At 36.0% G+C, this 18,317-nt stretch overlaps 1 protein-coding gene across 2 annotated transcripts in view; it reads left to right on the forward strand.

The window, feature by feature from the left end:
- Positions 1–18,317, forward strand: part of LOC149925057 (putative polypeptide N-acetylgalactosaminyltransferase 10) — a 152,157-nt gene that overhangs the window by 116,325 nt on the left and 17,515 nt on the right. For both annotated transcript variants that reach the window (XM_090159969.1, XM_090159968.1), the window contains exons 3-4: positions 9,273–9,439; positions 14,182–14,367. In XM_090159969.1, the coding sequence (XP_090016095.1) occupies positions 9,273–9,439; positions 14,182–14,367 (353 nt within the window). The remainder of the gene's footprint in view (positions 1–9,272; positions 9,440–14,181; positions 14,368–18,317) is intronic.

Raw genomic sequence — 18,317 nt, forward strand, 5'->3', positions numbered from 1 at the left:
ATTCCATTCCCAACCATTTTCGAAATAAAAATTACCTTTTCCATCTATTCCCTATCTGAAAATAGGATCTCATTCCCGACCAGATTAAAATTCCATTCCCAACCATTTTCGAAATAAAAATTACCTTTTCCATCTATTCCCTATCTGAAAATAGGATCTCATTCCCGACCATATTAAAATTCCATTCCCAACCATTTTCGAAATAAAAATTACCTTTTATATCCATTCCTTAAACGAAAATAGGATCTCATTCCCGACCAGATTAAAATTCCATTCCCAACCATTTTCGAAATAAAAATTACCTTTTCCATCTATTCCCTATCTGAAAATAGGATCTCATTCCCGACCAGATTAAAATTCCATTCCCAACCATTTTCGAAATAAAAATTACCTTTTCCATCTATTCCCTATCTGAAAATAGGATCTCATTCCCGACCATATTAAAATTCCATTCCCAACCATTTTCGAAATAAAAATTACCTTTTATATCCATTCCTTAAACGAAAATAGGATCTCATTCCCGACCAGATTAAAATTCCATTCCCAACCATTTTCGAAATAAAAATTACCTTTTCCATCTATTCCCTATCTGAAAATAGGATCTCATTCCCGACCAGATTAAAATTCCATTCCCAACCATTTTCGAAATAAAAATTACCTTTTCCATCTATTCCCTATCTGAAAATAGGATCTCATTCCCGACCATATTAAAATTCCATTCCCAACCATTTTCGAAATAAAAATTACCTTTTATATCCATTCCTTAAACGAAAATAGGATCTCATTCCCGACCAGATTAAAATTCCATTCCCAACCATTTTCGAAATAAAAATTACCTTTTCCATCTATTCCCTATCTGAAAATAGGATCTCATTCCCGACCATATTAAAATACCATTCCCAACCATTTTCGAAATAAAAATTACCTTTTATATCCATTCCTTAAACGAAAATAGGATCTCATTCCCGACCAGATTAAAATTCCATTCCCAACCATTTTCGAAATAAAAATTACCTTTTCCATCTATTCCCTATCTGAAAATAGGATCTCATTCCCGACCAGATTAAAATTCCATTCCCAACCATTTTCGAAATAAAAATTACCTTTTCCATCTATTCCCTATCTGAAAATAGGATCTCATTCCCGACCATATTAAAATACCATTCCCAACCATTTTCGAAATAAAAATTACCTTTTATATCCATTCCTTAAACGAAAATAGGATCTCATTCCCGACCAGATTAAAATTCCATTCCCAACCATTTTCGAAATAAAAATTACCTTTTCCATCTATTCCCTATCTTAAAATAGGATCTCATTCCCGACCAGATTAAAATTCCATTCCCAACCTTTTTCGAAATAAAAATTACCTTTTCCATCTATTCCCTATCTGAAAATAGGATCTCATTCCCGACCATATTAAAATTCCATTCCCAACCATTTTCGAAATAAAAATTACCTTTTCCATCTATTCCCTATCTGAAAATAGGATCTCATTCCCGACCATATTAAAATTCCATTCCCAACCATTTTCGAAATAAAAATTACCTTTTCCATCTATTCCCTATCTGAAAATAGGATCTCATTCCCGACCAGATTAAAATTCCATTCCCAACCATTTTCGAAATAAAAATTACCTTTTCTATCTATTCCCTATCTGAAAATAGGATCTCATTCCCGACCATATTAAAATTCCATTCCCAACCATTTTCGAAATAAAAATTACCTTTTCCATCTATTCCCTATCTGAAAATAGGATCTCATTCCCGACCATATTAAAATTCCATTCCCAACCATTTTCGAAATAAAAATTACCTTTTATATCCATTCCTTAAACGAAAATAGGATCTCATTCCCGACCAGATTAAAATTCCATTCCTAACCATTTTCGAAATAAAAATTACCTTTTATATCCATTCCTTAAACGAAAATAGGATCTCATTCCTGACCAGATTAAAATTCCATTCCCAATCATTTTTGAAATAAAAATTACCTTTTCCATCCATTCCTTAAACGAAAATAGAATCTCATTCCTGCCCAGATTGAAATTCCATTTCAGGACTATTGAAGAAATTAAAATAACCTTTTACCATCTATACCCTAACCGAAAATAGGCCAATTGTAAAAGACCCGTTTCCATGTAGCTATGTAGTGTGAAGCTAAATGCGCGTATCGACCAGCTCGTTTCGGCAAATTTCCACCTTCTTTGAAGAAGACGCGTTAAAAAAACCGCCATCTCTTGTAAAACGATTTTCTATCTCTTGTTTGCCCATTGAATAGAAATCATATTGGCTCCCGAAGACGGATGAAAAAAATCGTAGGTTCCGTCCCCCCCCCCCCCCCCCCCGACGAATTTCCCGGCTCCTTTTCTTAGCGCAGGAAGCGTAAGATATCCTTTTTTAGCCCTCCAAGGCTTTTAATGTCAATATTATAAATGGAAAAGCGAGTAGACGGGACTTAAAAGGGATTTTTTCGCTTTACTCTTTTCTCTCAAATATTTCCCGTCGATCCAGCAGCGGGGTGCCCTAAACCTCGCCTAAACCCGAGAAATGTTTCTTCCGAGGATATATTTTATATTTCTTTACACTGCTGTTTCTCACCTCACATTCTGCTGAGGGACTTTTGGGGGAGCGCATTTCAGTTGTGGGTTGTTTTTTTTTTGAGTCCACGCTCTGCTTCAATTTTTGCCGTTCTTGTATAAGGATTTTACGGTGAAAGTAGGCGGATACTTTGCGCTCGTTGTGGAATGAAACGGTTTATACACACACTCCCTGAGGGATTTGCGTGTACTGGGTACAGATAGTGTAGCTGATGCCGCCGCTGTCCTAGTCCACATAACTCTTCATCAATTAGGTCTAGAAGGGTCGGTGATATGTCAATCTAAAGCATGTGGCATACCCCTCCAGTACCGTATTTACTGAAGGTGGGGCCCCCTAGGCACTATCAATTTTAAGCGAGTTAAGTAGGCAGATTTTGGTGGGGGTCAATGGATTTTTACTAATTTTTTCAGTGACTAGTCACTAATTTGCCGTGACATAATTTGAGATATTTCAATCAGTGAATATTCACTGTAAATCAGTGCATTTTAAAACGAAAACGGTTTTCAAAAACTAAGAGACGTCTGCTTAGACGTCTGCTACAAATAAAAAAGGGCAGATAATAAGATATTTATTGGGTTTTTTTTAATTCATGTACACCAATATTTTTTGCCGTTGATATGTACCTTCTGTTGGTGGGGAACATAGGCATGTACCTATTAGGCCTACTCCTTAATCCGGCACTGGTAGCCCGTTATAAATTTTTTGAATCGGATAATAAGAAGTTAATTATTTTCCAATTTTTGTGGTTTTTGGAGATTTTTGCCTACATATTTTTGTTAAATTAAGAGCGACTTGGTTGAATATTAAATTTTTAGTCAGTACTGTTCATTTCAGAACTACGTTTTCGGTTGCAATAAGAAATTTTAATTTTAAGTGAGATTTCTAGCTAATTAGTGGGACCCCACAACCCGCGTACGCTATTGTCATATTTGAATTTTGTCCCAATTGTTTCAGGCGCCATCTAACTCGTTTGATTTTCGCTACCTTATTTCCAAAACCAGGTAACTCGAAAAAATTAATATAAATTAATGTGTTGGAATTTCGCTACCTTATTTCCAAAACCAGGTAACTCGAAAAATTCGTTTTGTTTAAAAATTAATATAAATTAACGTGTTGGAATTTCGCTACCTTATTTCCAAAACCACGTAACTCTAAAAATTAGTTTTGTTTAAAAATTAATATAAATTAACGTGTTGGAATTTCGCTACCTTATTTCCAAAACCAGGTAACTCGAAAAATTAGTTTTGTTTAAAAATAATATAAATTAACGTGTTGGAATTTCGCTACCTTATTTCCAAAACCACGTAACTCGAAAAATTAGTTTTGTTTAAAAATTAATATAAATTAATGTGTTGGAATTTCGCTACCTTATTTCCAAAACCAGGTAACTCGAAAAATTAGTTTTGTTTAAAAATTAATATAAATTAACGTGTTGGAATTTCGCTACCTTATTTCCAAAACCACGTAACTCGAAAAATTAGTTTTGTTTAAAAATTAATATAAATTAACGTGTTGGAATTTCGCTACCTTATTTCCAAAACCAGGTAACTCGAAAAATTCGTTTTCGATAAAATTCCTCTTGGGTTTAGGAATAGTTTCATTTTGAGTAAAATTCGTATATTTATTTAGTGGGCACTTTTTATTTATTTTTTAAATATTTCCCCCGTTTGTGGTTACACCAACTCGAAGTATTCGCTGCGACAAAATCGAATTTTCGAAAATGGGAATGGTCGGAAAACCACTATTGGAACGGAAATGGGAATGGTCGGAAAACCACTATTTGAACGGAAATGGGAATGGTCGGAAAACCACTATTTGAACGGAAATGGGAATGGTCGGAAAACCACTATTTGAACGGAAATGGGAATGGTCGGAAAACCACTATTCGAACGGAAATGGGAATGGTCGGAAAACCGCTATTTGAACGGAAATGGGAATGGTCGGAAAACCGCTATTTGAACGGAAATTGGAATGGTCGGAAAACCACTATTTGAACGGAAATGCGAATGGTCGGAAAACCGATATTTGAACGGAAATTTTCGGAAATTACTATTTGAACGGAAATGGGAATGGTTGGAAAAACGCTATTTGAACGGAAACGGGAATGGTCGGAAATTTACTATTTGAACGGAAATGGGAATGGTCCTTTAATATAAATTATGTACATTTCTAAAGAGAAAATGTCTGTTGAAATGGGATAAATTATATCCTGCAACTTGTTTCATATTTATTCATACCAAGACACAAAATAAAAAATGCGATCATACGAGCAGTATCGACAAAGAAATAATGGAAACGCTATTTATACCGCGTGTCACTCTTTTGGCCTTATACTTCGATTCAACGGTCGATTTTCTCGACTGCCCTATAAATCTCAGTGCCCCCCCCCCCTTCCCTTCTCCGTATAAATCTCAGTGCCCCCCCCCCCCTTCCCTTCTCCGTATAAATCCGCCGTCTCCTTGGAACTACTACGCCCAGAAGTATATAAAATCCCTCTTGCTAAAGAAGTATCCGTCTTGCTATATTGCTAATGTGATTCACCTTCAAAAGACGTTCATGAAGAAAAAATGGTGCATGGCGAAATACATCATTATAGTAATTACCTTAAAACTATTTCATAGGTGCATTGTGACAGGCCTGTTGCTAAGTCACTTTTCTCACTTAAAACATGGACAGTAAATTAAGAGGACAGGTTTTCGATACCCTTCCACAGTGCATTTTATTTCTCCGCGCGTATCAATCAGCTCGAGAGACTCCGAGGGAGTCTTGCAAGGTCGCTTGTACCACGTGATCTTAAAATTTCAAAATGGCAATCTAATGCGGTTGATATTGTTACGTACTTTTTGCGCTTTATATTTTAGTAATTTTTAATTTTGGTTTTTTAATTCAATAAAAACTATCAACCGATATTTAGTATATCATATTTAATCTATAAAAACGTGAAAAAAAATTAAATTGTTAGTCACTTTCAGTCAATTGTTTTTTTAATTTTTAGTCACTTTTCAGTCACTATTTTTTTTTTAATTTTTAGTCACTTTTCAGTCACTATTTTTAAAAATGGTTAGTCACTTAAATCACTAAATTAGCAACAGGCCTGAATTGTCATATACCACATAATATCAAGAATATAAATATTATATAGTAGGGCTATTAATATTTAATTAAAATATAATATTTAATTAAAATATAATACTTAATTAAAATATAATATTTAATTAAAATATAATATTTAATTAAAATATAATATTTAATAAAAATATAATATTTAATTAAAATATAATATTTAATTAAAATATAATATTTAATTAAAATATAATATTTAATTAAAATATAATATTTAATTAAAATATAATATTTAATAAAAATAAAATAATTATAATATAATATTTAATTATAATATAATATTTAATTATAATATAATATTTAATTATAATATATTTTATTTTATTTTTATTTTATTTTATTATATTTTATTATATTGTATTATATTTTATTTTTATTTTATTTTATTATATTTTATTATATTGTATTATATTATATTTTATTATATTTAATATAATTCAATTCAGTTCAAACTGTTTATTTTGTAAAATAAAATGTTACTAAAAACACTGAAATTTTACACAGTTAGCTATATTAATATTTTTATATATCTATACACTTATTAAAAAAACAATTACTGAGGAAAAAACCAAAATGCACTTGTTACAAAAAAGCACATGATGTACCTATAATATTTCATTAATTATATATAATAATTAATAATATAATATTGTTATTAATTATTTATATTATTATTATATTTTACTTTTAGCGTCGTTAAGTGGAGGAATAAATATTTTGAGCAGGGATGCAGTTTGGAGGGAAAATAGTTCCCGTTGAAAAATTCCTCTTGGGAAAGGGAGGAGCGTGATGTGGATTGGGAGTAACGCCAAAAATAATCTCAACAAAGCAACTTTAGCGTTTCATTTTCTGATAGCCTATAGTGTGTATTCTTGTGACGTATTATACGAATGACGTTTGATGACGATGAACGAGTGAATTTTTTTATCGTGAGTTGTGCCGGTGGCCATTTTGTCTAACACAATTTTGGAAGTTTAGCTGTGTTTCTAAGCCTTGGCAGATAACTGGTGAAAATGTCTAAATGTGCAATACAAGGTTGTGGTAATAGAAATGGACGCTACTAGCCATTAGATATGAGTTTTTTCAAAGTTCCAGCCGTTATAAAAAAAATCAGTGCTCTGAAGGTATTTATGGCTGAAGATTATTGGTAAACAAGGTGTAGACTTTAAAAAAGGCAACAAATTTCTATATTTCCGCAAATACATATTTTTCGCATATACCTAATTTTACCACTCCCAGAAAAGCCTTCGGCATATCCAGCACAAAATTTATCCTTATCTTTATTTAAAATAATTAAAAAAATTAATAGCACCACGATTAGCGACTAGGAGATATCACAGACAATATGGCCGCCCGACGTTTTTTAAAACCATTCCGATCCGAGATGGCGATTTGGTCTTTACGCGGGAAATTCGAAATTGGGACTAAGCCCCGCCTCGTGAATACACACTATACGTACACTTATCTCGTCAGATTTGTGATATACTTTTGGTACAGCATATTTCCCTGGAAGTAGAGAAACGAGCCGACCTCTCTCTGGCGCGCGCCGAGATCCTGCTCCATCCTCTCTTCCATCCAGTCTAATTAATGGTTATTTTTGTCCGTCGATATCTCGTAGTAATGAGCGCGCGCGTGGCGGGGAAGATCGCCGGCCATCGATTGACACGTTGATATCTGATCGCCCTGGCCGCCACTGGGCCCATTATTTACCGACGCCCCTCGTCCGACCGTCTCATTTTTAATGCCCTCGCTGATTGGTGGAAGGGGCAGAGGCGCTCCCCCCCCCCCCCTCCCTCCGAGATCAGATGCCACTTAAATGGAATGAACCGAGGGGGGATTGAACTTAAAAGTGTCCGAAATGACACGCGTTACTAAAAATTGCTTCCGGGGATACAAGAGTACTTTTTTTTTCTCGGCTGCTCTCGTTCTTTGGCGAAACTCGATTGGAGCGTCACTTAATTTGTCACTCTTGTCAAGACTGTCGACGTTTCACGAAACTTCCCGATGGAATTGTTCCCTAGCCTTTAGCTTTCGACGTGGAATTGCGGAGAGCGTGGACGGGGAAAAGGCCTTGGGTTCTAGTTTTTCTCGGAGGGAATGTCTTGTTTGGATAGCACTCATTTGCTTTTAATAAGTCATCTTTGATGTAGATAAATGTAGATTTTTAGAAGAGTTAATTTAGAAGACTGACGTGATAGGAAAATTGATGGTTTTATAAATTATATAGATTTTATTTTTAGATATAATACAACCCGCTTCGTGGACATTTGATAGGTTAAGCTAGCGTCAGAAAACGCGTAGGGGGGGGACTTGTATGAGGTACAGGCTGTACGCGCGAAGGAACGTCTACGCACCTACAATTTCCCCCTACATGTTTAAGGGCGCTGGCTTAACTTCTCAATTTATTAATCCTTAATGCTTAGGTATAAAATCTACGGGGTTTATATTATTAATTAATCCCCAAATTTAACCATATTCGAGGAGAGGATTTGGAAACTCCCCCACGTCTCTCTCCTGATTTCCACGGGATGATTTAAAATGGAAAATTTTATAATGCAAGATTAAATTTCTACGTGCCCGAAAAGTATTTTCAGCAGTTTAAATTTGTTGATTAGTTCAAGTGACCAAAAGACTTCTAAGACTAAGTCACTTTTAATCCTTGTTTCCTAATTACTCATTTCTTTTTAAAGAGAAAGTAGATAATTATTCGCTTTATATGCGCATTTGTCAAGGGAATAGATCGTTTCACGGCGGTAAGGCCATTAGCGGTAGATTTTTAAATAACCGACGTTTTACCAGATGGCGCCAACAGTGGGAAACGTAAAATTTAAAATTATCTGAAAACCGCTAAAAGTAATACTTTTTCAGGTTTATTTTTGTATACAGGGTGTTTTAAAAGGTTAGGCAAAAATTTTAAGGAGTGGTTAGGGGGTGAGTTGAGAAGTATGCCAGTTTTTTCCCTATTTTCCTACGATGAGTGAAAAGAGCGACAGAGAGCTTCACAGTGTGGCCTACTAGCCCCTGGAAGAAGGCTGCAGTCAGCGCAAAACCAAGCAGCAGGGACTTTAAATACTGTTTAAGTTTACTTTTTTACGCTGGTAACCTCAATTTGTTTACAAAGTCCTTTTTTACCTATCACACGAACCCAAACCTTAATGTTCGCATTTCCCCGCTGCTTGGTTTTGCGCTTGTTGCAGCCTACTTCTAGGGGCTAGTAGGCCAAACTTTGAAGCTCTCCGGCGTTCTTTTAACTCATCGTAGGAAAATGGGGGAAAAACAGGCATACTTCTCAACTCACCCCCACAACTCCTTAAAAATTTTCATAACCTTTTGAAACACTGTATTTTACCTGAGTTGAACTTTTGTTAATAAACATAACGTAAAATATCGCTTAAATACTGTTAAAATTAGTTTTTGTAATTAATTATGAGTATTTAATTCCACTCCTCGGAAAGTAAATCTAATATAAAAAAAACTTGAAATCGCGGAAAATAATTGTAAGCAATTGGTGAATCGGTTATTTGATGGCGTACATTTATTCGCAAACAGGTGCAAGTCCAAGATGTACTTAACGGAGCTGCCCGTGGCCAGTGTGGTCGTTCCATTCCACAATGAACATTGGACCACTCTCTTAAGGACAGTCTTCAGCGTCCTCGACCGCGCTCCTGCTCAATTGCTCAAAGAAATTATCCTGGTGGATGATTTTAGTTCTAAAGGTACGTATCTGCATTTATCATTTAGTCTATAGGGCAACATCGCTGATATCATTATAATACCGTACTTACAAGGAGACTACCCGAGGTGTTTCTCCCCGATTGTTTTCAAACTCGGGGGTTGAGGTAACTTGAGTAGACCTTCGTGTACCTTGAAAGCTCCGAAAGGGAAAAGTTTCAATGGTTAATTCGTTTTGCCATGGCAACCAAAAATGTTTTTAACAGCTCAAATTTAAACTTTATTTACGTAAAATAGCATGGCAAAATCACGGATTGTATTTTATCAATTTTACCCAATTTTTTTGCCTAAATTTTGTTATTATTATTATTTTTTTAAATAGGAATCCGTGATGTTCCCATGCTATTTTAAGTAGATAGCTTTTAAATTTGAGTTGTGAAAAACCTTTTTGGGTGCCATGGCAAAACGAACGGCCATTGAAACTTTTCCCTTTCGGAGCTTTCAAGGTACACGAAGGTCTACTCAATCCCGAGTATGAAAAGAATCGTGGAGAAACACCTCGGGTAGTCTCCTTGTTAGTTGATATTACGAGACAATTATAGGCTTCGTGCGTAGTTAAAATTTGGGTCACAAGTATCGCCGCCTTCTGACCGAGTTTTAAATTAAATAAATGTTCGAAATTATCTCTGCACAACAGCTGAAAGTTTCGACCGAAAAACATTGAAATTCAAAAGTCGTCTGCTTTTTCTTCACATGTGTAGTTGATGGATATTAAAGCAGATGGCGCTATATTTCCTAAGCTCTAAGCCCATTAAGCAGAGCAATCTGATCTACCGTAATGCAATCTGATCGGTCGTAATGCATTCTGATCGGTCGTAATGCCATCTGATCGGTCGTAATGCCATCTGATCGGTCGTAATGCCATTTGATCGGTCGTAATGCCATTTGATCGGTCGTAATGCCATTTGATCGGTCGTAATGCCATTTGATCGGTCGTAATGCCATTTGATCGGTCGTAATGCCATTTGATCGGTCGTAATGCCATCTGATCGGTCGTAATGCCATCTGATCGGTCGTAATGCCATCTGATCGGTCGTAATGCCATCTGATCGGTCGTAATGCCATCTGATCGGTCGTAATGCCATCTGATCGGTCGTAATGCCATCTGATCGGTCGTAATGCCATCTGATCGGTCGTAATGCCATCTGATCGGTCGTAATGCCATCTGATCGGTCGTAATGCCATTTGATCGGTCGTAATGCCATTTGATCGGTCGTAATGCCATTTGATCGGTCGTAATGCCATTTGATCGGTCGTAATGCCATTTGATCGGTCGTAATGCCATTTGATCGGTCGTAATGCCATTTGATCGGTCGTAATGCCATTTGATCGGTCGTAATGCCATTTGATCGGTCGTAATGCCATTTGATCGGTCGTAATGCCATTTGATCGGTCGTAATGCCATTTGATCGGTCGTAATGCCATTTGATCGGTCGTAATGCCATTTGATCGGTCGTAATGCCATTTGATCGGTCGTAATGCCATTTGATCGGTCGTAATGCCATCTGATCGGTCGTAATGCCATCTGATCGGTCGTAATGCCATCTGATCGGTCGTAATGCCATCTGATCGGTCGTAATGCCATCTGATCGGTCGTAATGCCATCTGATCGGTCGTAATGCCATCTGATCGGTCGTAATGCCATCTGATCGGTCGTAATGCCATCTGATCGGTCGTAATGCCATCTGATCGGTCGTAATGCCATCTGATCGGTCGTAATGCCATCTGATCGGTCGTAATGCCATTTGATCGGTCGTAATGCCATTTGATCGGTCGTAATGCCATTTGATCGGTCGTAATGCCATTTGATCGGTCGTAATGCCATTTGATCGGTCGTAATCGGACAAAGCAAACAAACGCGGAATATTTCGAGTCAACTAGTAGTCAACTCGCTCTCTCAGCCAAGTACTTATCATCTCGCTTTACATTTTCACACGCATTACCATTTATTTAAATTATAACGCAAAGAAAAGTACGCCTAGTTAATGATATTCATAAGACAATGGAGAAGACGTGAAAAAAATCTGATACTAACAATGAAAGCGAATTAGGGATTTGAAACCCCGGACGTCTAGTTTATATCTCATTAAGGGCGACATTCTTTCGAATCTTTTTTATTCCGAAGGGCTTCTTCTTCCGCATTTTGTTATACTGTATTGTCTCTCCGAAAAACAAACAAATTTTCCTCCATTTTATGCTCGGCTAGAAAAAAATTCGAAATTTGTCCCCATAAAGAATGGTTTGCTCGCCGTAAGATAGAGGCACTGGCTCGTTACGCGCCTCTAAGACCATCAACAATAAAAACCGGCGCGCGTTTTTAGGAAAACGCTATCAAAGATAGATTAGATTTACTCTTTTTTTTTCTTCAAAGTTTTTTTTTCTTGGGAAAAGTTTTCGCCCCTGCGGAGAAGCTCGGACGTGTGGGGTGGGAAAGCTAAGCTAACAGGGGTTCGCTTCCGCGTCCTGTGAATTCTCAAATAATCCCAAATGCGTTAAAAGGGGAAGGCAGTTGTCCCCTTCCCCCCATCAGATAACCACCGGAGATGGCTGGCCAAGACCACGTTTTTACGAGATGAAAGGGATAACAAGTTGGACATCGCCTTTTAAAGGTTTCACATTCTTATAGAGGCTGTTTATTTATTAGTGTTGTTTACCAAAATTCACCCTAAATTGTGTATTAACCTCCATTGTTTATGGTGGATTTATTAATTTAAAATTTCAGCCACCAGATTTAACAAAAGCTAGGGATGATTGGCGCTAGTTACGTCAGGGTGACCAGACTTCCTATATTTTCCTATATTTTTAATTCTTTCCTATTTTCACCTATTTTCCTGTAATTTCACGGTCTTTTGAAAACGAAAAATATTTTTTATACGTGTCATAGAACATCTAGTGAAAACTGCCATTTTCGAACAAAATCTTGAAATATACGGGTTTTGCAAATCGAGTAAGTGATCCAATAACGCCAGTAAGCAGTGTACAAAAATTATCAATATTCCAGGTTATATGAATCAAAGCATACCGATATGCAATAATTACCTTATTTTTTTTCCTGTATTTTCCTATTTAGTGTCCTATATTTTCCTATAATTCGCCTCTAAAATTCCTATTTTATCTTCCCCTGGCCACCCTGGTTACGTTAAAAAATGGCGGGTTTAGCGAATATTTTTTTATTTAGTTCATAGTCGCTTTAAAGCTAGGAGCAACAAACACAAGGAGAACGCAGCTAGCCTTGAAACTGTAATCGGTGTACAGAATTTTAGAAAGTGGTTAGCCCCTCGGATCTCTCTCAAAACAAGAGGGTATAATTGCGGCTACATATTCTCCGCTAATCTGAATACAGTCTTGGTTAGGTTTGTTCAAAATGCATTTTGAGTTAGAAGAAGTATTTTGCATTTTGAGTTTGTCGGAAACTATTTTACATTTTTCATTTTGTTCGCCGCTTCTTATAGACAAACGTTCGTCTGCTATTTACTCCCAAATAATCATAGATGGCGATACTAACAAGGAGAGTACCCGAGGTGTTAATGCCGATTTAGTTCAAAGTCGGCCGTAATGTAGACCTATATGAGATATGAAATTTCCCAAAAGGAGACGTTGCACTACCCATTCGATTTGCTATGGCAACCGAAAATGTTTTTGACCACTTACAACCAAAATAAGATTTTTCCCTTATTTTACCCAAAATTTGTTACAAATTTACCCTACAAATGTTTCAATTTACCCAAACTTGATAAAATTTACCCAAATGTGGTCCAAATTACACATTTCGTGATTTTAAAATTTTTTCCAAATTTTCGTAGCTAGGACCTTGTGAAACCGAGAAAATCCCATGCTTTTTTAAATGGAGATTTTATTGTTTTAAGTGATCAAAAACATTTTCGGTTGCTATAGCAAATCGAATGGGTAGTGCAACGTCTCCTTTTGGGAAATTTCGTATCTCATATCAGGTCTACATTACGCCCGACTTTGAAGAAAATCGGCAATAAACACCTCGGGTACTCTCCTTGTCAGTGACTCACTTACTTAGAAGCAGACGAATATTCGTACAGTGCCTTTATTTCCCACGCTGGTTGTGAGGATGGTTTCGAAATCTCTACGCAATTATTACTTATTACTAATTAATAATAATAAATTAGTAATGAATTATTATTAATAAAAATATAAATGATTACTGGGTTGCCACGGTACCTGGAATTCCTGGAAATGTCGGGGAATTTGAAAAACTAAGTCTAAATATCAGGGAAATATCAGGGAGTTAATTTCGGTTGCCAATAGGAAACTTACTAAAATATAGGTAAAAAATAGAAAATCTTGGCACAAAATAAGATTAAACAAAATAAAACCTGGAAAAGTCCGGTAATTTGATATAAACAGTGCATTTGTAAAAACATTTTGCATTTTGAAAAACCATTTTCAAAATGCATTTTGTATTTTTATTTTGAGCTGCAAAAACCATTTTACATTTTACAATTTGCATTTAGAAAAACCAATTTTGAAAATACATTTGGTATTTTGCATTTTGAGTTATGGAGAAAGTATTTTGCATTTTGAAAAAAAAAGCATTTTGGTATTATATTGCATTATTAGCGGCGTAAACTACGTAAACGGTAGTGGTGATTTCGTAAGTTTGAAGCGCTTTCCGCGTCGGCGCGTAGGTAAAAAGCTTAGTAAGAAAAGCTAATCTTCTTTTGGGGTTTCCCGCTTTCTTTTCCTCTTGTTCCAGATTTTTTAAAAAACCCGCTGGAAGATTACGTCCGTAAACTCAAGATAGTGAAAATAGTACGTGCCAACAGGAGGGAAGGCCTAATTAGAGCCCGCCTTCTGGGGGCCAAGAAAGCCACGGGTGACGTCATTATTTTCTTGGATTCCCACACCGAAGCGAACGTTAATTGGCTGCCTCCTTTACTCGGTAGGTGCCGTTTTTTTATCTTCTTAAATAGACTTACGGACAGCGTTGCCAGACGTACGATAATTATCGTACACGTCGATAATTTCGAGCTCATTTTTGGGACGTACGATATTTTCATATTTTTCGTTAATAAGCCATTTAGGTTACTATAGAGCCTTCTAGCGGCCAACGCGAGAAGCTCGCTTAACTACTGGATTTCCGTCTGCTAATTCGTCTACTCACAGTCTAGCCTCTACTCTAGACTGTGAGTAAACGAATTAGCAGACAGAAATCCAGTAGTTGGGCGAACTTATCGCGTTCGCCGCTAGAAGGCTCTATGGTAACCTAAATGGCTTATTCGGATTACTATAATTTTAAATTGGCAGAAAAAAATGAGAATTTTAAAGGTAAGTTTTCAATCCGTCGAACTTTAAGTGTGATTAATAAATTTTATTTCACAGAAAAATTCAAATATGCCGCCAGTTTACAGGCGTACGATAATGTATTTTTGAAATCGAAAATTTTTTGGCTCTGGTACGATAATTTGAGTTTCAGGAACTGGCAACGCTGCTTTCGGACCTGATACCGTATATTGTGGATGGTAGAGCTTTTACCGCCCGTTCAAAGTGTCTTGATTAATACGATAGTTTTTTTCTTTCTTCACATGGTTTGGTATTCTTTATAGCACGTTCATTTTTTCCGGCACTTACCCTAAGCCTTATTCATTCGAATTAAATACCCTCTCGTTTATAAACCATTTGATAAGAGAAAAGATCCTTTCTTGCGGAGTAACGCCATTAGAGGCGACTTTTTTATGAACCCGAAGTCTTACCAGATGGCGCCAACAGTGTGAAAAGTAAAAATGTTAAATTATCCGATTTTTTTTCGTGTTCCTTTTTTACTCTGAAGTTTTCTTGATCTGAACTTTTGTATGTAAGCTTATTTCCTTTTCACAAAAAAAAGCTGATTTTAGCGTCATCTGGCATAAATAAAAGCATTTAAATCGAACTTCTAAGGGTTTCGCTCTAAACTTTTGTTTCCCTTTATGCAATTGTGCATATGCAGTACGATTTTCTTAGGCCACCTGGTTAAATCCGGTTATAGCCACTTGAAAAAATCCAGATTTTTGTGGCTTTTAAAAAAAAAATAACAATATGAATATTTTAGTAAATTAATAGTTTTTATTTAGAAATTTAGTTTTTTTTTTCATATTTAGAAAACGGTTTACTTTTACCAGTTTTTCGGTAGGTTTAAAGTTCCAAAGTTCGCTGTCATACACAAAAACTAGGGGGAATATCCCGAGGAAATCAAAATAATTCAGTTTTTTTATATAGTTATTTCGCTTTATTTGTTTAGTTTCTTATTTACGACAATGACTACAGACAATTTCTACTTACATAAGTAAAAGGCACTGTTTATATTTTAGCCGGTTATAACCGAAAAAAAACGGTTATAGCCAATTAAAACCACTGGTCTGGATTTTTTTTTTAAAAACCGGCTTTTTTCCAACCCTGTTGTTGGCTCGGTTGTTGGTTTAAAAAAAACAAAAACATCAATTTATTTGATTTAATTCGGTTTTTAATTATTTTTTTTAAGGTTTAATGCCTGTTTTCTTGAAAAAATTATAAATAATTTAGTGCAGCGATAATGTATATTTTTCGTATATTTTCATAAATACATGGGGCGCGTCAAAATTCTAAGAAGGTTGTGGTTATCCTGTATCTGGAAAAATCGGGGAAATATCCGTGGGAAAGCTGGAAATATTAGGGAAATTAGGGAGCGTCTATTAATTACGTGAGGCGTTTAGGGGGGGGGAGGGGGTCGAGCTGAATCTCACCCAATCTCACGTGGAGGAGAGGGGGGTTTCGGCAAATATAACGTAATTTTTTTCCGCAAGAAACAGTGTAAAATTGCGATAAAACTGGGTTAAATTAAGTAAAACATGTTTCTCCTCTAAAATATGGCTAAATCCTACACAATGAAAATCTCACGTGATATTATTAGGTCGAGCCAAATCTCACGACATCTCACCGAAAAATCGCCAAAATCACTTCACTTAATTAATGGATACTCCCTTAGTTGTATGAACCCTGTCTTAGCTTCTTTGCTCTTTTTGTAAGCATATAATTTCTAATTATGCGGTCTTAAGCCAAACTAGAACTAGTGGTTTCCGAGTAAGTTTTCTTCCCTCGGCCACCCAATCAATGTGAAAAAATCCCGTAACGTGTTACATTTGAATTTATGGAAATTGATGCTTAGACCATTGAATTGGGAATAGTACCGCTAGAATGACAAAGGCGCGTTCGGGAGCCGTGGTTTCGCGAAACAAATTCTGAAATTTCGAGTCAGCGCACTCCGTGACTCCACTCTATCATTATACGGGTGGCGCCACCTATCACTTTCAAAGTCCACTAGTACTATTAATTCAATTGTACGGGATATAGTTCCCGCCGCTAACAGCGGATGGCGCCAACAACAAATGATAGAGTTTTCAATTTTGCAAAAATTGTTTCGCGGAAATCAGATTGAAATTGCCATTCTAGCGGTACTATTCCCAATTTAATGGCTTAGACATTCCAAGTATTTGGCATTAATTAGATTACACACTCAATGACTAAACCAACAATAGAATGGCACAGACTGTAACCTCATTTATACTGAATGTCACTTAAGCGTCGGAATATAGTTTGAGATGGTTGATTATTTGGATTGCAACGAGTTAGCGCTCTTAGCAAAGATTTAATTGTAAATATTTGTCGTAATATTTCGTCTAGTTAAACTAGTTAATAAGATATGAAATCCCTTTGGTTGGCTTGGATCAGAAGGAAACGTCGATAACAACGGGTAACTGTCTACGTTTAAATTGGTTTACTATTCGGATTTGCAAATGGTTTACAGGGAAACAAACATTTATAGAGGGAAACCCTTAGAGGTTCGGTTTTAATGCTTTTATTTATACTAGATGGCGCTTATTTGAATTTTTTTGGTGGAAGGGAATAAATAATAAATAATAACTGATTTATTAAAAGAAACATCTAACAAAATTTGAAACGATGTTTTATGTAAAAATTATAAACGAAATTTCAACTCAGGAAATCTCATGGTTTTTAGATGATTTAATTCGTATGTTTCAGATTGCTGGCGCCATTTGTTAAGATCTCGGGTATTTAAAAAAATCGTTCTATAATGGCGTTACCCCATTTTCAAATGGGTGAGGGTTAAAATTATTACTCAAACATTTAAAAATCTTTAAATAGGTCTTTGAATATAAATAATAATAATAATAATCAGCTAGGCTAATACCCAAGGCACCACCTTAGGCCTAAGTCATCAAGCGACTTTTGAAGCCTTTAATTCAGGTGGCCGGGTTACAATGCGTAGGAGGGTGGTGGCAAGCCCTGCATGCCACGCGAGCCAACAGCTACCTACACTAACTATTACCGTTAACCTCAACAAGTTTTTATGGAAGGGGAAACCGAAGAGCTCGGGGGAAAACCCCTTAAACTGTTTAGCGGAATAAAATGACTAGGGAAATAGGTACACCTTCTTCCGTTAGAAGTTCAGTTTAGTTTATGAGTGGGGTGGCGGAGTGGTAAGTGCTTTCGCCTCGCAGCCAGAGGAGCCGGGTTCGATTCCAGCTTGTAGAACTTTGTGTTAAATCCCGCATTATAAAAATGTTTTAATCACATATAAATTCAGTTAATTTGTTTAGTACTAAATATTGTAGTTAGAAATTAATTTGTAAACTGTACCAAATTTGTGTAATTGTATTTCTTTAAAATTGTATAATTGTAATTTCATATTTTTGCGACGTAGGGGCAACATACAAAATCTATCAATATATAAAGTAATTTGAATAATCCGCTTGGCACCACCCTCGACTCAAGTCAGAGCGACTTTTATTGCCTTTAATTCGGGTGGCCGGGTTAAACTGAAGCTGTAGTCGATTTAAATTTACGATTTTAAACCTT

This window comes from Leiobunum rupestre, chromosome 10 (genome assembly GCF_980474605.1).
Source record: "Leiobunum rupestre chromosome 10, qqLeiRupe1.1.hap1, whole genome shotgun sequence".
Classification (NCBI taxonomy): Eukaryota; Metazoa; Arthropoda; class Arachnida; order Opiliones; family Sclerosomatidae; genus Leiobunum; species Leiobunum rupestre.